The sequence below is a fragment of the Fringilla coelebs genome (assembly GCF_963513975.1).
Source record: "Fringilla coelebs genome assembly, chromosome: 4".
NCBI classification, from domain to species: domain Eukaryota; kingdom Metazoa; phylum Chordata; class Aves; order Passeriformes; family Fringillidae; genus Fringilla; species Fringilla coelebs.
Window position 1 is genome coordinate 6,101,025 of NC_140032.1, and position 23,695 is coordinate 6,124,719.

General features: G+C 45.4%; 1 protein-coding gene across 3 annotated transcripts in view; it reads left to right on the forward strand.

The window, feature by feature from the left end:
* REEP1 (receptor accessory protein 1) overlaps positions 1-23,695 on the forward strand; it is a 67,613-nt gene that overhangs the window by 25,966 nt on the left and 17,952 nt on the right. For 2 of the 3 annotated variants that reach the window (XM_084205221.1, XM_084205222.1), the window contains exons 2-7: positions 1,675-1,747; positions 4,531-4,607; positions 6,443-6,563; positions 8,085-8,198; positions 14,971-15,021; positions 21,066-21,234. In XM_084205221.1, the coding sequence (XP_084061347.1) occupies positions 1,675-1,747; positions 4,531-4,607; positions 6,443-6,563; positions 8,085-8,198; positions 14,971-15,021; positions 21,066-21,234 (605 nt within the window). The remainder of the gene's footprint in view (positions 1-1,674; positions 1,748-4,530; positions 4,608-6,442; positions 6,564-8,084; positions 8,199-14,970; positions 15,022-21,065; positions 21,235-23,695) is intronic. The other variant, XM_084205223.1, reaches the window with a different exon arrangement.

A 23,695-nucleotide genomic window follows, 5' to 3' on the forward strand; every position in this document is an offset into this window, starting at 1 on the left:
TTTCTCCCTTTTGTGAACTCTTCCTTCTTTGGATTAAGTCCTGCTACCACTGAACTCAGAATATTTGTAATATCTTAGTGAGAGCAGGATCAAGCAGGATCACACACCCATTGTGTGTGTTCATCCTTGCCTTAACCCATGTTGCTCTTTGGTGGGATACTGCAAGGGACAAAAATGCTTTTGGTTTCCCAGGATGTTTCTGAGTGTTTGTATCCTTGCAGATAGCACAAGCCCCTCTGAGTGAAATAGGTCTGGAGCTGACTGCTACCAGCAAAGCTTTTTGAAACCAGCGTGGAACCTCTGTAAAATGTTGAATCTCCTCACTCAGTAGCTGCTTTTCTGAAGTCTGCATTGTGCTTCAGGTTCTGCTAACCATGCTACAGTGAGCATGATGAATAGCAGGCAAATTGCCTTTGGTCACTGCTTTGGAAATCAAGATGTGTGCTGGCTCACCCCATTCTTTCATAAATTCCTTCCTGAGCTCCGGGAAGGGCGATGCTGCACCATATCCCAGAGTGTTAATTTTTAATGTCTCGTACACGTCATGGACTTGACTGTAATTACGAGTCCCTGGGCACACAGTCACTGCTGGCAGCATGGAAAAAGATGGCTCTGGGTCCATGTGGCTCCACAATTAGGGATTGAAACATTGATCATTTTCATTCCCAGGAGCAGAGGAAACAGTTGTGTGAATTAAAGCAAAAGCTTCAACGGAAAGATGGGTAGTTGCAAGCCAATAAACATTACCCTGCAATTTATTAAATTTAGACTTTGCAGCATCATCCTCCTGCTTTGAATAAAACTGACTGAAACCTGGGCAGGGCAAAGTGGTTTTGACAAGCCTATGCCTACGTCCAGAATAATCCAAGTGAATAAGCATGTAGGCAGTGATGCAGAGAGAACCTTGTATAAAAAATTCTCCACGTGTTTTTCTCAGTAGTGCTATTTTTAACTTACAGATCCCTGTTTCTTTCTTACATGAAATCTTGAAGCTGACAGCATCCCTTTCAGACTTGAAAAGGAAAGGAAGCTGTCTGAAAAAATAGCAGAGCTGGGATTTTTAGGCCTGATCATGTTGGCATATCTTGGTGGGCAGATTCCTTCTTCTCTCATGAGCCCAAATTGACTTTACTGAACAGTGCAAGGTTCTTCCCTATACCAGGTTTAATGTAGGATAAGGCACCCAAACCCTTGCACCAGTAGAACCTGCATCCTGCTTTATCATCTGCCAGCTCTTCAGAGTACTGAATTGAGGTGGAAGGGATTTTAGACAAATAATTCTCTCTCTGAAAGCAATACTCCCGTATTCCTGGTGCTGCAGTAGGTTGTTTCAAGATCAGACTTTTAATTTCCTTTTGAAAGTGTGGTGGTGGCCTTTTTTGTTTGGTTTGGTTATTTTGTTTTGTGTGTAACTCGTAAGGACAGCTTTGGAAACCATTGCAAAAGGAAAATCAGCCTGAATCTCTGCTCTTCATTCAAGTCACTGGCAATGGCTGCTCTGAATTCAGTGATGCAAAATCCCTCCTGTGCTGTACTTAGTGCACTCAAGCTTAAATCAAATACTAACACTTTTTACCAGTGCAAAAACCACATTTAAAACACGGTGTGGGGGGAATCTTTCCCTGTGACAGGAAATCAATTTAATCCATTTATTGTTTGTTTGTTTTTTTCCAGGCTTATATTTGGCACACTTTACCCTGCATATTATTCTTACAAAGCCGTGAAATCAAAGGACATCAAAGAATATGTGAGTAATGAGGTTTGTGGCTGTGCTGGGGGGTTGTTTTCTAAGATTGCTCCTCACCACATTGAAAAGCCTTGTCTGTATTCTGGGAAAACTCATAAAGCAGTGCAAGGGGCAGACTTTCCTGAAGGTGGACTGGTTGATTGCTGAGCACAAATGAGCCCTGGGTTTGTGCTCCTGGCTCCAGAGCTGATGTGCTCCTTGACAAATGCATGCTGCTCCTCTGGTGGTGAGATACACAGCAGACTTAAAAGGCATTTGGCATCCAGAGCTTTGTGTGCTCTTCTTTGTTTCTGAAGAGCAGCATAAATCAAAGCCTTTTCAAAAAGCCTTGAAGCCTTAACTGCTCATTCAAAACAAGGATAAGAGGAGGCAGCTAGAAGTGCATATGACTGAGTCCTCAGACAGAAACATCCTTCCTTGCAGAGCGACCTATTTACAGGCAGCTCTGGCAGCTGGGTGTGCTCTCTTCTTTCTTTTTGCTGAAAAATCTTCCCTGGGCCCTGGTTTCTAAAGGCATATGGGGCCATCAGGAAAAGTGAAATGAGGGAGAATCAAAAGCACTTGGATGCTGTTGGGGTCCTGTAGGATTTGTAGTGCCCTTCACAATCTGAGCTCTTTTAACTTCATTGAACCCAGCTCAGGCTCCAGATCTTGACTCTTCAATCCTCTCAAGATCCCAGGGATAACAAGCCCATTTTCTCATCTGGATAACAGCATACATGTCCATCCCATTAAATCTTTAGTGCAAACCCACTCTGGGGCTGCTAAGAGTTTTGTTCATAATTTTCCTCCTTCAGAGAATGGGTTTGGGTATTTTGAGAATCATAAGTGTTACAGAACACAGCAGATACTTAAGGCAAAATGTCCCTTGCACAGCTGTGCTTCTCAGGGCCTCTTTGTCTGAAAATGCTGAAGATGTGCACAAGCATCTCCAAGCAGTGTCTGCCACTGATGCTTAATGTTGCCATAGTCTCATACTGGAAAGTATTTTGTTGAAGGGTCCAATTCCTGTTGGAAATTGAATTGTAAAAGAGGAACTCACATCAGACACTTGTGGTTGTGATGCAAATGTAGAACAGCTGATCTAAGACCTGGTCTGCCCTTACAATGGATTTCAGTTTGGTATAGCAATTGTGGCAATGTATCCATTAAGGCCTGATTAAAAAAAATAATAAATGAAGAAATAATTTACACTGACACAGAAGGAACCTTCTCTTATTAATCAAAACTTACATCACTCTAAAATAATTCTGCTTGGTAATAGTAATTGTGATGAATGTTTTAGGCTGATCTAAGCCCATCCACACCAGGTCTTGGTTTGTGTTTAGAAGTTCTGCTGGCAGTAATGTCTAAGGGAGAGAGCCATGCTGGCACTGAGGCTCTGAGGAGTTACATAAGTCTGGCAGGAGCTGCACAATGAAGATGATGCTCTCAGGCATTTGGCAATGTCATTGTTGTTGTAACACTACATATAGATATAAATATGCACATAAATATAAATCCCAGGAGAGCAGTTATGTAGCAGAGTGATAGGTGCTCAAGGAATAATTCCAATACCTACAGGGAGATGGAGACTATCAGTACTGTCCCACTGGATGGGGGAGAGCATGGGGATGTCATTTCCAAGCTGGTGAGATCCAGATTTATTGATACCTCCATCTTCCATTGCCCAGAGCAGCACCTGGTGTAGGTATCCCTCTTGTGCTGTCTTCCCTCCAGCCTTTCCTTAGCCTTTTGCAACTGTAACAGCCTTAGCTAACATGGTCCAATTCTCTAATTCATGGATTTTCATGGGTTTTCATGGATTTTCATGGATTTTCATGGGTTTTACTTCCTTAAGCTTTTTAACATTCCAGCAAAGCTGCTTAGGGATCTCCATTTTCAAATACACCTAATTAAACAACTGTTGTCAGTTAAATTAACAACCTTTGTCTCACCATCTTTTTCCATCCTAAGAAGAACCAATGCTACATACTGCAGGATAGTTGAGCTGTGCTTTTAGGTGCCATTTAGTGACAAAAATTTCTTAATTCCTGAATTACTCGAGGTGCTACAGTTTATCTGACCAAGTCACCATGCCCAAAGGCTCTCTTGCTGTCACCCCAAAGGAAACCATCATCCCTGCCAGGGGAGTTTCTCCAGTTGAACAGAGACAGCACAGCACGTGCTCTCACTCCCAGTGGGAGGTGAAACATTCCCCCCTAAGCCCAAGGCAAGGGATTTAAGCTATTTAAACTATTGCCCTTGCCCCTGTCACTGCACTGGGTATGGCACAGCCACTCCAGGGCTGCCCACTGAGCCAGTAAGTTGTGCTGAGTTGATTGTGCTCCTGAGCCCTGAATTATGGGATGGGCAGTTGCCTCTTTACCTTTTGCTGGCTGTAGGTATTATGTAAGTAATTACGTTTTGTCTTAACTGGAATTTGGCCAACAACCTTATATTAACATTTGCTATTAACATGAGCTATTAACAAATGAGATTTTTGATCCCCTGTGATAGGGCTGTCATGCTCTACTGGCCAGTGGAGTTTCTGTAAGGACAGAGTCAGGCTGTGCTCTTCTTTTCCTGAGACCAGTCCTAAAGGCCACAGTCACCTTCCCAAGGGCTGTGTAAATCTGACACGTGTTATGCGCTGAAGTGGGGCAAACTGGCACCTTCAAGTCCACAGTAATTGCTAAATACACAGTGGGGAGGGTGAGGGGGTAAGAATTTCTTTTCCTGTGAGAGTTATTCTGTGCACTTGTGCCTGTAAGAGATAGTTTGAGACTGTTTTTGTTTACCAGGTCAAGTGGATGATGTACTGGATCATATTCGCGCTCTTCACGACAGCAGAGACGTTCACTGATATCTTCCTTTGCTGGTAAGCACCAGAGGGGAGAGGCTCTTTGGCATGAGATGAAAAGAAAATGGAAATGTTTACAAGGGGAAAAAATGGCACAAAAAGGTGCACTGACTCCTGTACAGGGGTTCAGCAGCTTCAAGTGCATAGAGGGTTTTTTGTCTGCAGGAGACATTCTTCCTTTCTCGGTGCTGTCACAGAAAAAAGAAAGAAGTGGAAAGGCTCAGTGGTGTCTCATTAGTGGGAAATCATTACTGGAGTCTCAGCCCTGCCTGTCAGAGAGGCACAGCTGACTGCCCAGTTGGATGCTGCAGAGGTCATCACATAAATAACAGCTGATTTAGCTACAGGCTGAGTTTTAGACTTGCCTGGCTGTATCCTGCAGTAAATACACAGACTGTGGATCAGGTACACAGCCCTGCACACAAGACTTTGTAGGTTGCTGTCTGGTGGTTGTTCCTGGGATGTTTTGCCTGGCACTTTCCTGGTTAGGCTGGGTTTCTGGTTTGATGGAGGACAGTGACAGTCAACACTGATGTGGCTCTCTGGTGCCAGTGGAAGGATTCCTGCTGACCTCTGGTCAGGATGAGAGCACATAAATGGCCATTTATCAGATCCAGTTTTCTGGATGCTCAGGTTTGGAAGTGCTTGTTGCTTGGCTGCCCTTTATTGTGAGGCCTTTCTACCAGAAACCAGTGAGATCAGTGGATTTTAGGATGAAAATGTGACTGTAGTGCATGGCCCCTATGGGCTATTCCTGCACAGCACTGCGTGCCTTGAGTGAGTCCTCCAGATGAAGGAAATCAGGAGAACTTGGCAACATGTCAGATCTATTGAAAAGGAGATAAAAGACATTAATGCCCATCCAATTTGCATGCAGATCTACCTCTCCTGTGTTCATCTGGAGCTTTGTGGTTGTTTTGGAGGATGAATGATATGGGTCTGTCAGGGCTCATCCAGCCTGAGAAATCAAGTGTGCTGTAGAGATCCTCAGTGAGGTGGGGGATCAGCCTGGCACATCCATGCTCAGAGTAGAGCAGTGCAGAGGCCCCTGGTGTCAGACCTGGGTGCTGGCTGGCCCAGCTGGCTCAGGGACACAGTGGCACAGCAGGAGCCTGTCTGGGTCCAGCTGGGCTGGTCCACAGGTCCACAGCCAGCACAGGTCCCTGCACTGCTCTTGCTTGCAAAGAGTAGCAATTGTTCCTCACACTGCTGGCAGCAATGTGCCTGCCCACATGAGGATGCTGCTGGGTGGCCAGTCTTGAGCTCAGGGCTCTGTCCTCCAGAAAAGAGTCTGGATAATTTAATCTCAGGATGTCCCTGGCTGTTTGGTACAGCTAAAGCATGTCCTGTTGTTAATGTCCTTCATATTTTGCAGCCTTACCTGAAAGTCAGTGTGGATCTGCATCTTTATGTTGCTTGGAAAATAAAAGTTCCTGTATTTCAATTTTAGTCATATAAGTGTTAGCTTAAAAGCTGAGAGGCAGGGAGATGGAAAGTGCATAAATATATATCAATGAAATATTGGTTTGCTGGTTTGGTCTTTGCTTTCTCACAATTACTGGGGGATACTGTGAAGACAGCACCTGTGATCTTTGCCTAGAGAAAGCTTCTCTTATCACATGTCAGAGTCTCTTCCAGACCATTAAATAATGGTCCTGATAACCAAGTAAAGATTCACCCACATGTGTCATTGAGATGTGCTCAAAACTGAGCCAGTGCACTTTAATCCTTAGATTTTTTGGTAAGCAAAAGCTGCCTTGAGCTAGGCTGCCAAATCCCTACCTGTGCTGAGCATCTCTAATTAAGGGCAGTGGTTAAATTTGGAGCAGACAGTAACCCTCTTTTTCTTCTAGGTTTCCATTCTACTATGAACTCAAAATAGCTTTTGTAGCTTGGCTGCTGTCTCCATACACAAAAGGCTCCAGCCTCCTTTACAGGAAATTTGTTCATCCAACTCTGTCTTCAAAAGAAAAGGTAATCACAGGTGCCTGGGTCCTCTCTGGGTGGAACAGACCTGTGGTGTGTTTATTCCAGTCCCTGGATCGTTCATTTTCATTGAAGGAATGGGAGTTGCTGATTCTCTTCCTCTATCATTTGATCCCCTCTTTTTGGTTGGTGTTTTTGTTCTTTGTTGTGTTTTTAAATACTGGCATCTGTTCAGTGCACTCACACTTATTAACTCCTTTTGGTGCAGTTGAGAAGGTGGGAGGGAGGGGGGATAAAAATACCTCCTGAGCTGCTTTGCATGTACTGGCTGATTATAGCTGGAGTGCTCTGTTGTGGCTGGATAGAACAAACAGAGAAACTTGGTCTGGCAGCCAGGACTCCTCAACCTTGTTCTGCCTAAAACATTGTACAGCAAAGAGACAAACAGCCCAGGCAGTCTAAAATGGGCTTAGCAAGCACATGCCTGGCTGGGTAGTGTGGTGGGAAAAGGCATGTAGCCTGTTGAGGTCCTAGATTAAAAAATGTCTTGCTCAAATTAAAGATGCTAATTTTGGGAGGGGGACATTACAACTTGGCTATCATTTGCCTGCCTGGGAGATTCCTGTGGCTGTGAATGGGACTCTGTCAGGCAGATCCATTTGGCTGATGAGAATAAATGGACCAAGAACAGCTATTGTCTCACACCAACATGAGAGCTGCTGAGTGAGTTGCTGTTTCCTGCACTGGCAACTTGGAAATGAAGTTTAGCCCTCCCTGTAGCCACAGGCAGTGAAGGAGCAGCTGGATCTCAGTCCTGTCCAAGAAGGACAGTGGGAATCAATCCCCTGTCTCTGCTTCCCTTTGCTTGTGCTTCTCCCAAGTAGGGCTCATGCATTTTGAGCTGCCAGCTCTTACCTTGGGGAACAGGGAGAGCAGCCAGCAGCTCCTGACAGCCTCCAGGCCCTGCTAACCCAGCACAGCCCCCAGCTGAGAGCTAGAAGTCATTGTTATCATTCTCAACCAGACCCCAGTGTCCTGAGGGAGGGAAATAAGGGCAGGAACCTTCCTGACTCTTTCACTGTGCACTGAGCAGCATCACAGTCCATAAGCTCTGGGCCTACCAATTCCATGGGCGTCTGAAGCTGGGCACTGCTGTGATGTGCAGAGATATCCCAGATATTTTTGAGACCACCTGTCTGTTCACAGTGCAGTGCAGCTTCAGCTGCCCAGTGTCATCATATGAGTATTTTTAACTGTGAGGCAATCCCATTTGTCTTTGGGGTGCATGGTTTGCAAATGGCATCAGTCCATGTTGCTCAGGCAGATTTCTCTTGCTCCCAGGACCCTAGCTTTGAGTCTCAGTCTTCCATTTGTGGAATAAAGAGTTCTCCAATCCTGCAATGGGAGTTACTGCCCCCAGCAAACTCCAGCCACGGCGGAGGACGTGGAGGACATCTGCCTCCATAAAGCACGACCTGCCTCTGCCAAGAGTTTGAGGCTGGGAGCACAAGCCTGAACTCGTCCTTCTTGTGCCTTTTTGACTGTTTGTTTTGCGTTCTGCCCTGGCAGGAGATCGATGACTGCCTCATCCAGGCGAAGGACCGGAGCTACGATGCCCTGGTGCACTTTGGCAAGCGGGGGCTGAACGTTGCGGCCACGGCCGCCGTCATGGCAGCTTCAAAGGTACGGCTGCAGCTCAGGGGGCACCCCTGGCATCCCCTCTGCCTGCACTGCCCCAGTGTGCAGGGGCAGAGATGGCTGGGGCAGGGGTTCCCTCGGTATTTTGTATGGTGACCTTTAATTTTGTGTTGTGATGGGGAGGAGGGTGAAGCTCATGGAGGCTCAAAGTTCTTCTGCAGGGCAGACACGTAACACAGCTGGTGTGTCATTCCCTGCTGGGATGATGGGTAAGGGGGAAAGGGAAGTGCCATTAGTTGCTTTTGGAGGATGAGTGGTTGTTGGGTGAGGGGTCTTATCTGAAGGGGTGTGTCCTATATTCTCTTCCTGGCTTAGAGCCAAACCCAGAAAATAGCTGTTATCTGGTGTTCCTTTTCTTGCATACAAGCTGCAAGGACTTGATAACTGCATCTTGGGCCCCTGCCCTCTGGCCATGGACTATCATGGCTTAGAGCTGATGTGCACAGTGTGTTTGGGGGTGAGACTTGGCCACCAGGCCTGTTCCAAAAGGATAGTCAGAAACATGTGGACAAGGAGGGTACCGGTAGTAGGAACAACACGAGAATTGCAGTTGAAGGAAGTTATTTTCCTCTGCCAAATGCTTTTCCTATGACCTAAGGAACATCACTTTAACTATGTCTTGGCCTTACTTCCTGCAAAAATGCAAAATGCATCCTTGGGAGGCCAAATACCATAAAGCTTATAAAGCCTGTTGAAAGCAAGGTATTACAGAAGGGGAGAGCCCAAAGGGTGTGCCATGCTCATGGGACCACAAGGATATGCTAAACCCAAAAATCATCTCCTTTTTCCCTGCCTAGCATTGTGCAGACTATATTGTACTGCCTGTCTTCTCCTGAGCTGTTGTTCTTCAGCAGGGAGACTCTTCTAACCCAGGGACTGAGATAAACCAAATTTGGACTGAAACCTGGGATAAACGTGGAGCTAGGGCCGTGCTGTGTATCATATGCCCAATGAAATAACATTTTTGTGATGCCTCCAGGACACTTAACACTTTTGCTGCTGCCATGTAAGCCTGAAGAAGTCACACTGGTGACATAAATAGGCTCTGGGAATGCCAGTTTTGCAGCACTGCCTTTGCTTTCAGCCCCTTCCTACAAGGTGCTGCAGACTGTCTGTGCTAGAGCTGTTTTTAGGACACAGTGAGAAAGTATGTGTGAATCCCAAAGGAATTCTGGCTCCTGTCTAGGTAGCTCCTGAATATGAGAAGCTCCACAGTAACCCAAACCCACAGTGCCAACCTGTTCCTCCGTCAGGACTGCAGCAGTGTCTGCATCAGCTGTTAGCAGGAATCAACAGCCAGCACCACAGTTCTACTTCCCACTGTTCCACTTTTCTGCTGCTTTTCTCAAGACTCTCTCTGCCTTAAAATGTGGCTGCAGTGGCAATGGGGAAGAGAGGGAAGAGTCTCCATGGTACAAGGAAGTTGTTGTTTTTCATAGTTGATGAAACTCCCCATTCAGTGGTGGAAGAAAACAGCTCTGTGGCTCTTGTGGTATTATTTTATTGCACATCTGCCAACACAACTTGAGAGAAAACATTGCAACCTGTAAATGGGCCAGAAGAGTCTTTCTTGCACACTTCTTTGGGGAGAGGAAAAGGATTTGTTGGTAAGATTGGGAGGTTGTTATTGACTAGATTGATTTTTGCAACAAAGCAAGGACTGTTCAAGTATTTCCTTCAGCCTTGACATTTAAATTTCTCTGAATGTATGAGGAAAAAATAGGATCCCTGGTTTCTTCCACTACTTTGGCTTGTGGCCTCCAGCAAGTTGCTTGTTTCTGTGTGCCTGAGGGTGCAGCTCCAGCAGAGTGTGAGCCAATCTGACAGCTCTCCTTCTCCAACGTGGGGTAGTGCTCCAGCTCCCAGGGTGTACCAGCAGTTTGGACCTCCTCAGGTTATCTCTAATCTATCAGAAAGTTAATCCTGAGAGAAAAAGAAAGGGGTGTGTTCTTTTGAGCCCACAAAGTTATCTCGAGTGGCTGAACCAGCATGAGGAAAGGGATTGAACTGCATTGTGAGGAGCATGGCCAGAGGGAAGGAAAGCAAGATCTTCCCTTCCTGGTCTTGGGAAGCAGACAGATTAGCTGTGCTGTCCATGGCAGTACACCCCAGCCTGTTCCCAGTGTAATACCCAGGGATGGTTAAAGCAGTTCCCTTGCCCTTCTGAGGCAGAATGTGCCACAGTTCTGGCAGGGAGAGCAGCCTGCTGTGAGTTACTGTGGTGTGCTGCAGTGCAGGGCTGCTGAGCTGGGGCTCCTCAGGATGCAGGGTGTGACTGGGGGGTGTGGAGGTGTCCCCATGTAGCTGTCCCTGCTGATGGAGAGGGAGTTGTTCCCCAGAGAGGAGTGGTACAACAGGCAGGGTGGGAGCTGTTTCTCTTGCCCTGGTTTTCAGCTGCTGTGAACTCCGTGTCAACGCCCTTCCTTGCTCACTTGAGAAGGTACAACTGAGCCAGATTATCCTGCCTGAGAGAAGTTGAAATGACTAATTATCTGGAAAACACTTTGAGCAGACAGATGCCAGACCAGACTGAAGTGCTGTCCTTAGGGGGAAGTTTCCAGGGAAGGAGGAAAGACAATATGGTTTCTAAGGCTTATCATGGCTTTCCCAATGCCAAGATTTAAGGGTATCCAGCTAGTCTGTGATGAGTGTTGAGTGTAGTGGGAAAGTGAGTTCATTTTGTTTCAGCCTTTAAAGGATTGTGTTACAATTGGAACCTATAGAGATGATGATTTATTCAGTAGCACTGAGCTCCTGCAGCTTCTGTGGAAAACATGGCTTTTACCAGCAAGTGAATGTGAGGATTATTTACTGCTTCATTTGGATTACTGGGTGAGGAAAAGATGCTTTTGTATGCAGAAATGGACCTCCAGGCTTTGCAAATCAACCTCCCATAGTGGCAATACACAGTGAGCTGCTGGGCTGAAAAGGGCCTCTGTACAGATCTGTTTCCAGTAAATTAGCTGAAATCTAAAGGCTCCTGTACCTGAGAGAGAACATGTCTCATGTTGTGCCTAGCCCTGTCCTCTCCTTTCTGTCTGAGCTGTGATCCATCATGGTCTTTTGTCTTTCATGATAAGATCTTTGGGCAAGGCCCATCTTTTAATTCTTTTCATCCATCATATCTTTTTTATCCATTCTTTTTGTCCATCCTATTTTCAATCCGTCCTGTTTATTTGTACAGCACAATGCATCTGCCTCTCTGATTACCATTTGGATGTGACAGGCTGCTGCTTATAAACTCACTGCAGGCTAAGACGCTGCAAGCTGTGCACAGCCACACCTTCCTTACCTCTGATCCCATCCCTTTTTTATCTTAAATACCCTATGACTTCAATTAACCAACAGCAGCCTTGTCCCTCCCCCTCTTCCTGCTCCTTGCTCCTGCTCTGCTCTGTTTTGAAGCCACAGTTGCACTAATGCTGGCACAAGTTTGTGCCAGTTCATTTTACAGGCTGAGGAGCTGTCAGTGTCCCAAGCACCCTGGGTCTGCCCAGCTGGCTCACTTGGGTGCTTTCTCTCTCTCTGGAGAGTCTATTTTTGATACTCACTAGGCCAGCAGAATGTTGGATAGCTGGTTTTTTACCCCTGCTAGGTGCTCAACACAGATTTTTTCCCTGCTCCTAGCAGCTCAGATCTCCCACCAAGGAGCATAATCTCATTTGGGGCTCTAATCCTGTCCTCATCACTTGGTGATTCTGTCACATGTGGTGACTTCAAGTGGGTCAGTCCTACATGGTAGGATTAAATGACCAGGCAGTAAATCCTGCTGCTCTATGTGTGTTTTCAGTTAGTTCCAGCTAATTCAGCCATTTCCATTCCTGAAGAGCCCTGACCACCACCACCTTTCCAGCTCACCTTGGTGGAGAGAAGCCAAGCTTGCATTTGGGTGACAGCAGAAGGGAGCAGCAGCAGCAGGGCTGCTACAGCCCCAGCCATGGGGCTGCTGCAAGGCCTTGGCCAGGCAGTGCCTCCCTCAGATGGATCCTGGGCAGAGGTGGCTTTTCACTGCCACCAGTCAGGATTCAGTGTGAGCAGCTGGGACACACATGGCTGCAGCAAGGAGAGGCTCCAGTGCTTGGAAGCAGCACCAGCCCTCTCCAGCACCCTTGTATGTACTCCCTTGCTGTCACCACACTCCCAGCACTCATCCTTCACCTGTCACCCTGAGCCTGCCACCACCTGCTGCTTGGCCATGTCCCCAACTCCTCCATCCCTGCCCAGCCCTGCCATTGCCTCCTGTCTTTCCACAACCCACACATCACCAGTTTTACACTCTCCCCCAGCTCTCTCACTCTTTTTCAAGCTCCTGAGTTTCCCCCATCCTGTTTGGATGTATCTTTATTCCCCACCCTGAACAAACCAACTCTGCCAAACAGACCCACATCTCTCCCCACCTGAAGACAAATCCTGCTCCCAACCACTTAACCATCCCCGAGCTGCAGCCCCAACACCGCTTTTCAAAGGAGGTTTGGAGCAAACACCCCATGCCAGCAATCAGAGTGCTGCAGAGGTTTCTGCCAGTGTCCCTTGCCCTGCCTTCCTCCTGCCCTTGTGCAGGTGAGCTGGCAGAGCAGCCGGCGCCGTGCCCATCGCGTGCCCGCTTTCCCGCAGGGGACTGGGGCACAGCCTGGGGCTGGCAGCGGGTGCAGAGCCTTGGCAGGAGAGGATAAATGAGGTGCAGGGAGCAGGCACACATGAGTGGTGTCAGTGAAAAGCCCATTTGTGCCTAATAAGTCTGAGAAACAGCCCAGGAGCCTCTGATGCGTGGGGAATGTGGCTGGTGGGGAGCCAGCAGTCGCTGTGTGTGTGGCTCAGAGGAGCAGGCATGCAGACAGCCAGGGGGGCTCAGGGTGTGCACCCTCCTGCTCAGCTGGTGCCCTGCAGGGCAGCCTCAGCAGCTCCCAAACCGCCTGTCTGGGCTGGCATTTCCATTCTATTCAGTTCTGTTTCCACCCTGGGGCTCACCTTCCCCTGGAGGGTTATAGCTTCATTACCCCAAGGCCCTTTAGCCCAAGAAATGTATCAGGAGGCTTTTCAGTGCATTGTTGTTTCTGTAAACCAGGACACTGAGAGGGGAATGCTGGTGATGATTTAGGCTTCATCCTCTTTAGACAAACAGCATCATTTAAGTAATTTCTAGTATCCAGCTGGTGTAGCCATTGCAATTGCCTGAAAATCAATATTTAGATCCCTAATTCACTCTGTGATTTTAGACTTATTTACTGTGGAAACTGGGAGAAAAATACTTGTGTGGGAGAGACATGCTGCCTTTTGTGACAGAGCAGTGCAGAACTGCACTTCTGCTTGGATTGGGAGAGGGAGGCAGGGTGGGGAACATCCTTTCCCTTAAGATGCTTGACAAAGCCTCTTTGTAATGATTAGATCCCAGTGCTCAGAGGGAGAGTTCTCCTTTGCTGAGCAAACATATGGGAGCACAGTTCTGACCAATCTGCTGAGCACCACATCTGTGATGGCCACATCCTGTGCCCTCATCAGTGCCATGGCCTGGAGCTGCAGAGGTCAGCAGTGATTGAGAGTTCACAGTCTGAGAAGCCTTTGGGGACACTTTGCTGTTATCTCAAAGGGGCTGAGCTGGTTGCTTTTGAAAGTGGTTTCTTTTAAAGGATCTCCATTTGGGATCCAAAATCAAAGATCTTGGAGCAATTTTACTCCAATAAAGAGGAACAACAAATGGTCTCCTTAAAATATATGGTAGCATGCCACTGATTACAGCATTTTGTGAGGTGTTCTTGTCATGTGTGATACATCTTTTATTCAGAAGTCCTTAAGAATCTTTTTTTCACAAATCTATAGGATTCCAATGCTGTCTGAGTTACAATCCAGGTAACTCTTTCCAGTTTCTCTTTCATGGCTGTTTGGTCGGTGTCTCCAACAAGCAAACACCAACTGAATGCACAGGACAACAGAACCAAAAAGTAAATTTATACAGAGAGCCCAGTGTGGGAGAAACAATAACAAAGAGTTCCCTGGAGAGGAAATTAACTGCACAAACAAAAAGGGTGGATGGAATTGTGTTTCCACCATCAACATTAACGTCAGCTGGTTTCCCTTTGAGTCTTTATTACTGTCTGACATTTCTAAACAGGTAGCTCTTCCAGGCTAGGCATGGCACGCAGGTCCTGGCCATAAATAAGGATGTTGCCTGTAGGATGTTTGTGTTCCTGTGGTGGCAGAGAGAATTCACTCCTTCACCCAAAGCTGATGGTTCTGCTCAGGGCCTGCCTGCAGTCAGACAGGAGGAAGGTCCTGTGTGCAAATTGCTCAGTGAGCAATTCCCCACTGCCACCCTCCTGCTCAGGAGCACTGTCAGTCACCAGGGCTAAAATGACTGCCACGTGTCCCTCTCATAATCCTGTGCCTAAATTAGTCCTTAGGCCTGACACTGGGGATTTCTCCAGTGGGAAGCATCAATCAAGTGCAAGGAGTGGAGTAGCAGCCCTTTGTGTTTATAATTTGCTTTAATCTTTAAAAACACATGTTAGGTGACACCTTGTCAGCTGGGGTTATGGAGTGGTTTCTCCATCTCTCTGGGGAGGCTGAGGAAGGGAGGATCTGTGCTCAGAGGTGTAGTGCACAGGTGGGTGTCCCTGCTTTTTGTGTGACCGTGAGTCCCTGCACATGGTGCCCAGCGTCATGCTCGTGTCTCACCTCGATTATCTGTGCTTCAAATAGATCTTTTTCTCAAGGCTTTGATGTGTGTTGCCACAATGGCTCTCTTTTTTCCCTTTGCTAGGTCTCTCAGCTACTCCATTTACACTTGTATTGGGACCAGAAAAAAGGGCAGGTAATCTGCTGAGTGCTTTTACTAACCCCTAACTAACATCTGCTCCCTGTTAGACTAGCTGTTAGACTAGTTGTTAGACTAGTTTGGACTGTTTTCAGCTGAGATTGGTCTGAGGCCAAATGCTGTCTGCTCTGCTTCCAGTGGGTAGATCCTGTGTGCTGAGCTTTAAAAGCCTGTCCTTGATCTCATCAGCAAATTGCCTTCCAAGTCCTCTGCTGGCAGGGGAAGAGATTCCAGCTCCAGGCAGGGAGTTTTCCATGGGACACTCATTTAACTGGGCTGATTGCTGCTGCCTGTGCTGCTGTGTTCTCACTAATGGAGGGAGGGAGCCTCTCCTCTCTCCCTGGGCTGTGGTCCCTGTGGGGATGGTTGGGGTTGCAGTGGAGCTTTTGAAGGGTCTCTGAGAGGTGTGCTTGGGGCAGTCCCAGCTGGGAATGTGCTGCTCCACACCTTGTGTGGACAGGAGGGAGGCTGCCACGTGCATGCAGACATCTGTGGGGGAGAGCTGCTCACCACAGGCACAGCAAAAAGAGAGGGGAGCATTTACAGACTGTGCTGGAAGTGTGCTGAGTGTGGCTTAGTGTTCCTTTGCTTGTCCATTAACTGCTGAGCCCGAGAGACAAAAGGCCAGGAGGTGCCATCCTGCACTAACACTGAGTGTATTAAAAGCTTCTCTTTTGTGACTTGGCAGTTTTGGGTTCCTGATTTGTCATGCTGTGTCATAGTTTCCACAGCTGCAAAATGGAATTTGTAGGTGTTAGAGGGGTTTTGGAGCCTAAATAATGTTTACATAATTCTTTCATGTTTTCAAACTGAAGGAATGATAAAGTCTATACACTATTTGTTTATATTTAGATCATATTCAATGGGGCTGTTATATAAATTTCAGATTTTTAAATTATGTGCTTAATTTTATGTGCTTTAGCTTTAGCTACCTACATACATGAAATATTTATAATGAATAATTCCATTGAATTTAAACCCAGTTTTTTTTTCCAGACTCCTAAATGCATCTTTCTCTAAAAAGCTTTAGTTCAAATGGGAATGCAGAGACTGATTATAAAGTGGTAAAAGAAATTAAGATAGTTCCAGCTCTTTCTGATGGAGTGCCTTTTACAGTTTGTCACAATGCAGATGTCAGTTTTTTCAAAGTATTTCTGATCCTTCCAGGCAAATACTGGTTGCATCAGTGTTTGTGCTCTGGACCCAGAGGGGTTGATGTTTGGTTTTGGGGATGATGATGGTGATGTCTGCAACATGAAGAGGAAGGCAGTGTGCAGGTTGCTGGCTCTGGAAGCTCAGTGTTTTAATACTGTTTTGTCATAGTCTTTAAAGCAAAAAGGGGAGAATGTGCTAGATGTGGGTGAGATAACAATGTCTGTACTACTGTCATTTGGACCAAATTTAATTTAATACTTCAATTAGTTTTAGATTAATTACTTTGCCATGTGGATGGGAGTTTTTATTTCACTTTGAATCAAAAATGAGCTTCTGCAGCTTGTCTTGGTGGCCAGTGCCCTCATACTGTTGGTGCAGTCATGAATCCAAATAAGGGTGATATCAAGTCAAAGCAGTGACTGGCAGGGATGCTTCCATGTCCTTTTCAGTATTTGTCCTTTCTCCTATTCAGTAGCACTGAGCCCTGGCTCTTCTCTGTAAAAAGAGGACTTGGGAGCTTGGTAGATCCTGGGGAAATGAGCCTGAAGAGCTCCACGTTCAGTTTGTGCTGTACCTTTACCTGTGGGCAGATCAGATGAATTTGGGGAGGGATGCACTGTAGTGATCAGGGAACAGACAGACCCCTGCTCCCCCCTGTGCTCCCCAGAGCCTCACTGTCTGTAAAACCAGAAGTTTCATGCCCTCAGGGGTGGTCCATGTCTGAAGAGAAGCTGGATGGGAAGTTGAGTCCAGGCAGGAAATCTTGTGCCCAGGGAAGTTAAGGCTCAGTTTATCAGCACCATTTCTTGCTTGTGTCCTCTGAAGTCCTGAAAACACAGGTCCCACCCTGGCAGCACAGTCATTGCTGGTGCTCAGTGAGGAGCAGAGAGGTGGTGTCATCCTTAGTCCCACAGCCCTCCCAGGATCAGATTTGTAATATCATTGAGCTGTTTCTCTGCTGACACAGAAATGGTGTTGCTACAGCTCCTGTCACACTCTCTAGGATAAACTAGCCCAGATCTGTGAGGATGTGCTGCAAACATGGCTCTGACCTGCAGCACAGGCAGAGCCTCAGGAGCTGGATCCTCTCCCTGTGCTGAAATTCCTGGGATATCTCTCATGGCTATAGCAGTTGGAAGAGCATCTGCATGATCATGGCCACAATAGTAAACAAAAATTCCCCCAAACAGCTGCTCTTCATCTTCCACATGATTGTTTTAACAAAACACAGCACAAAACATGTGCTGTGCTAAATTTATCCAGTTGAGAAATAAAGCTCTTAACTTGTTATTTTCTTTTGCTAATAAAAGATAAATATTTTTGTGGAATAATAAACTTTACATCTGGATAAAGTCTTTATTTCTAAAACATGGTTCTGCAAACCCTCACCATGCTGGCTTTTCAAATGTTTGTGATTTCATCTACACCAGCTGCTTTTGTGGCAGGGAAATAAAGGTTAGTAAACAATATTTTCCATTTTCCTCTGAAACCATCCCCTTTCTGTGGTAATTTCTGTCACATTTCTATTTTGGGGTCAAGTAAAATTGTGGTAACTGGGAAAGAGCTGTGAGTGTTACACTGTATTCTAGAGCAGATAAATTGGGTCTATCCCTACAAAGGCCAAAGAAAGGAAATGGAGCTCTGCAGGTTTTCACAGGTGTTCAGTGCCTTCACTCAATGCTGTTCTTGCCATTTCTGATTTGGAAAAAATGTTTCATAGAATGGTGGGAACAGTAACAGTAATATTTTGCTATTGCCTGTTTTATAAACAATCTTTATTTTTGCTATCAGAAACTCAAGTTAAATTAAAGCAAAAATTAAAAAATGGCAATTTTAGTTCTTTTTTTCCTGGAGAAAGTCCAAGTTGTTTAGTTCAGCTGCTTCAGTCTGTGCTCAAGGCTCTGTATTACACACTGATGTAACAGACCCACAGATGACAGGCACACCTCAGGTCCCTGTTTCAAAGCTCTCCTGGGGCCTTTGATCATTCTGTGCTGCTATACCACAAGGTGCACTGCAAGAATATTAACACATCTTCTTCATTTGCAGTGAGTTGGTGTCATCTTCCCTGCCAGGCTGGTCTGACACATGAATCTCATCTCTAACCTGACTCATGTCCACACACATAAATTGCTGGCTGGAATGCAATGGAATTTGGGTTAGCTGGCTGAGCAGAGCAGCTGGGGGGAGCTGAAAAGGCTGAGCCCTGCTGACACTTGAGCTGGGGGTGAGGGAGGAATACAGCACTCAAGTTACAGTTCATCAGTTGCTAACCCTCTGGCTTTGCTGGCCCTGTCATTCTGCAATAGCAAAATGTTATTTAATGGTCAGCTTGCTCTCACTGGAGATCTGCCTGTTGTAATCAGGCTGCAGGGTAGGATATCTTGTGTTGGCTCTGAATCAGTCACTGGGTGTCTGTGCAGGAATTCAGTGCAGGTTCCAAAACCCATCCAGAGCTGCACTGAGCTCTGGGCAGCTGAGATCTCACCCAGCTGAGCAGCCATGCAAGGCAACTCCAGTTACCAGCCCAGAAACATTGGCAGAGTGAATGTAGCTTGAGGATTAGCTGGAGATGCCTCTTGGAGTGAGAACATACCCCAAGAGTGGCTCAGCCACTGGCAGGAGTAGCCAAAATTCAGGCATCAACTCTTGTGCCAGGCTGGAGAATGTGAGGGCAGAGGTGAGAGTTTAGCAAAATATAAATTCTAAGGACTCCACTGCCATGCCTATAAAATCAGCAACATAATACATCTTGGTATTTGAGCAGAGAAGCCCCATCAATTTAAAATGCTTTCAAAAGTAGAATAGGCTAGTGGGAAAGAGCAAAGTCTCCTGCTTCTTAGTAACAGTCTGCAGGAAAGCTAAATGTGGAGCTGAGAAGGAAGTTTGAACCCTTTTTTTTTTTTTTTTTTTTTTTTTGTACAAAAAGCTTCAGGCTGAAAAGCTGGAGATGACTGGTCTGTCACTTTTCTGGGATGTAAAAAGTGCAGACTGTCACAGTGACTGTAGGTAGCAGCACCTGATGCCCTCTCTACTCACACACTCTAAAAGTAAGGTGCTGAGGAATTGGTATGAGGTAGAGGCACTGATTTTCCTTTACTGTGCATGCAGAATTTCTGAAGTGGTGTTGATAAATCAGCAGGTAAATTATTGCTTTGCCTTCCCAGGGGATCAATGCCAGTGGATGGGGGACAGGCAGTGTTGCCCAACAAGGAATGTTCCAGTCTTGCTTTGACTGTGGGTGTTCAGGATGAGTCCTTTCCCTCTGCCACAGCAGCACCAGAGTGAGCTCTCCCCTGGCCTTGCCCTGCATCCTGGGTCAGGATGCTCAGGATGCCAGAAGGGAGCAGGGATGTGTTCTGGTCCAGCCCAGCCCTGTCCTGGGGCAGTGGTCAGGCTCCTTGGACAAATACAAGTCTAGATGAAAGTGGTGGGTGAATTGCTCCAGGTTGCCTCATCTTTTTGTTAAACAGGACAATATTTACTGCCTGTTATTTGCCTTCTTTCTGATTTCATCTCAGTCAAACCATCCAATGAGCTTTTCCTAATTTACAGTTGCAGAAAGAATGTTGGAATCAGGCTCTCTGTGTTTACTTCAGTATTTTTTCAAGACTATGTGCTCTCAAGGCTCTTTCAGCTCTTCCCCCCTCAATAAAATGTTAAAACATAAATGTAATTTTTGTCAGTTATACGATTAATATTCTGAATATCATTTAATGTAGCTCAAAAGTTCTATGATTCTTCTGATGTTCCTACTTTATGGCTGTGGTGTAGTATGAGGGTTACAGAATACTCACAGTCAACACTTTGATGGGGTGCAATTTTAATGGAAAGTGTTATTGAACCAGCTCATCCTTTACAGTTACATTCCTTTCACCAAGGAATATCTTTGTTGTCAGATTCAGAATTAGTGTAAAAAGAAAGAAAAATATTGCATTAGTTAATTTCTTCATTAAGCTGCATGAAAAAAGCATTGTTATTTTTCTTGGAATTTAACAATATTTTTAAATTACTTTAAAATTTCAAATTTTCTGTACTCTGGAAATGTTGTGTATTGCTGAGAATGGCTGGGAAATATCATCATAGATAGTTAGTTTTAAAAGGCAATTAGATCAGTTGTAATCATGTAATTGTGATTCTGAAGCCAAGCATCTGTTTGACTCATTTCTAGTGAAGGAAAGTACCTACTAGAAAGACAAAGCAACACCCTGCTCCTTTACACATGACTGTCACTGTCATATTGTCTGAAAAATCCCTTTGCCAGGATTTCTTCTCCTGGGAAGCTGAGAGGCCTCAGAGAAAAATGAAAACAATAATTTTCTTTTGCTTCTCCTGTGTTTTGCTGCTTTGGAATGTGTTTGGAGATTGTTTATCCAACAGGTGCTTGTTTGATTGGTTTCATGTGAATTGTTTTGACTTAATGACCAATCACCATCAGCTGTGTCGGGACTCTAGAAGGAGTCACGAGGTCTCATTATCATTCTTGTTAAGCCTTCTGTCTGTATCCTTTCTCTATTTTTTAGTATAGTTTTAGTATAGCATTCTTTAATATAATATAAGTACATAAAATAATAAATTAGCCTTCTGAGAACATGGAGTCAGATCTACTCATCTCTCCCCTGGTCAGCATTGCCTGCAAATTCAACACACGGCCAAGGCTGCTCTGTGCTCACATCACTGCAATGAAGAATCAGAGATGTTTGCCACAGAACCCCTCCAAAAGGAAGAGCCAAGAGAGGGAATGTTGCTCTTTTATCATCTCTAGCTCACTGGACCACACAATTTTTTCTCTTCCTATTGTCCTGGTGGATTTCAATGAGAAAGAGAGAAAAAGGTCTCAAAATATTGGCTCTGACTTTGTGTTATTGACTTGCTTCTTTCCCTAGGGACAGGGAGCCCTGTCTGAGAGGCTACGGAGCTTCAGCATGCAGGACCTCTCGAGCATTCGCGGGGACAGCAGCAGCACCGTCCCTCCCTCGGTCACTGTACGGACAGGCAGCAAACAGAGCCACCCAAAACCATCCAGAAGTGCATCAGAAGGCACTGGCAGCTCAGGTAAGGGCCAGTGTTATTTTCAGTGCTGTGCTGTCTGGAATATCACACTCTGTTCAATGAAGTCATGCCCTTGGCAGGGACAGAGAGAAACAGACACTGCAGGCAGCACATACCAGAATTCCCAGGACACAGACATGCTGTTGAGTCTCTTGGCACTTAGGAGGAAAAAACAGGATCATCATTTGATGGTTACTATTCCTGGCTGGTACCAAGGATGAGACTTGAGTGTGCAGAGAAGCCAGGCTCAGTCTTTGCAACCTGAGCTGGAAAGTTGGGCTGGGGGCTGCAAGCCATGCTGAAAAAACTGTGTGTCCTAAGGACAATGGTTTGTTTTGTAATTCTGAAAGAAAAAGGGAAGAAGCATCATGCTGTAAATAAGATCTATTCCTGAGGGTTCAGTTAAAAAATTATTTTAAGGACCATAGTTTGTTTTCTAATTCTGAAAGAACAAAGGGAAGAAGTATCATGCTGTAAATAAGATCCATTCCTGAGGATTCAGTTAAAAAAATTATTTCAAGCTTGATTAAAGAAATCTTTTTGAGTCCAAATCCAAAACATTTAATTGGAGGTAGCTTGGCAGATTAGATCTCAAAAACTGAGACATGGAGGGTTATCCCAAGGAGATGGCTCCAGATGGTTTCTGGGATTCCCACACACCACCAAAGCTCACTCAGCTCCAGTGCTGAGATGAGGAGCCATGGAAAGTTGCAGGCATGTTGCACTTGGGAGCTTGTGAAATATATGCTGGCAAGTGAGAAATTCAGCAGTTTCAACTTGTGTGTGCTGAGGTCTGTGCAAACACTTGCCCTGTTTCTAGCCTGGGTGGCTGCTACCCCTTCTAATTTGGTTTAGTTTTGGAATGGTATTAGAAATGTCTTGTCTCATGCTTCCTAAAGAGTATCCTTCATTCCTTTTACAAATTCTGTGAATCAGACTTCTCCTTTTTTTTAATATTATCTGTTGACTACATTTTCTTTATGGCTAAGCTGAAATGTTGGTGCACAGTGGTTTTATTCTCATCTTTATATAAGGTTTTGTGTACACGTCTCTTGAAGGAATCAATCTGAAAATAAAGTGCTCCCACACAGAATATGAAAGTCCTTAAAAAGCCACATATTTAGACAAAAATAAATAATGACACAAAGAAACCATAATTTACTTCTCTTATTTCCACATTGAGGAGAGCAGCCTTTGTAGTTTTGCTCTTGAGACAGTGAAATCAGCTCACCTGGCCACAAACCCCTGTCTCAAGATTCAAGCGTTTTTTATTTTGGTCTGGTTTTGTGTCCATAGCGCACAAGAATCTTTCAGAATGAATCTCTGAAAAATTGTCCATAAATGTTTTGAGCTCAGACTAAGTGTTTATCACAAATTTTGGATTCAAGTAATTTAAGATTTTGGGTTAATTTTTTTTTTTTAAATGGAAACTGCACAAATTTGCAAAATCTTCCAAGACCTCTATCTGTCTCATCTCACTTGGTGATTTTATTGAGGTGCTTAATTCTCCACCTGCAGAGAATACAAAAAGACTCCTCTTGCAGGTGCTGGGAGACTCCAGCCGTGTGATTTGCTCTCACTTTTGATCACAGGAAGGGCAAGATCCAGTTGTGCTCTCTGCAGTCCTTGTGCTGTGTGGTGTGGGCACCATTCTGTGTGCAGTCAGAATGTCTGGAGGGGAGCACTGCCCAGAGTCAGCTGTCGTGTGTGTGTGTGTGTGTGAGGCTGTGATGTGCCAACCAAACTGTGCCACCTCCTGAGGGCTGTGTTCTGCTGAGCTGACACTGCTCTGGGCACACCAAGCCCAGACATGGCTCCATCATTCCACCCTTCATATTTGTTTGGTTGCAGAGTTGGACATCAGCAAGGACAGACAGAATTTGCCCATTAGTGTGCTATATATACGTGTAATGTATGCCTGTGTGAGAATGGCATCAGCAGCCACTGCAGAACAGCAGGCACACAGCCCTGTCCCAATGTCCCTGTCAGGTGTCCCCACTGCCTCACAGAAACATTGAGCTCCTCTGGTTTTTTACCTGCTTTAGAAATAGTGGGACACAGTCAATGTGACATCAGATGGAGTCGTCAAAAATGACCCAGACTGTGTTTGGCATGAGGGTGTTCATTTTAAATAGACAACTTTTCTTGTGGATTACAGAACCTGCATTGTAATTCTGTTTTCCTGATGCTCTATCACCTCTTCCATCAGCAACTTGTCACCCAAAGCAGAAGTAGATAATTTTGTTTTGATTTTTTTTTTTATTTTTAGAGGTATTTCCCTCTCTTTTTTCTTTCCATCCTAGTCCCACTGCACAAATTATATTAGCAACATTAAGAAAAGAACCAACAAAAAAGAAAAGGAAACATCTTACCCTTTCCTTCTATAAATGCTTCATTCCCAATGTTCTAACAGAAACCTTAAAACAGGAGGATAATGATTCCCAAAACAAAACCTAAAGTTTTA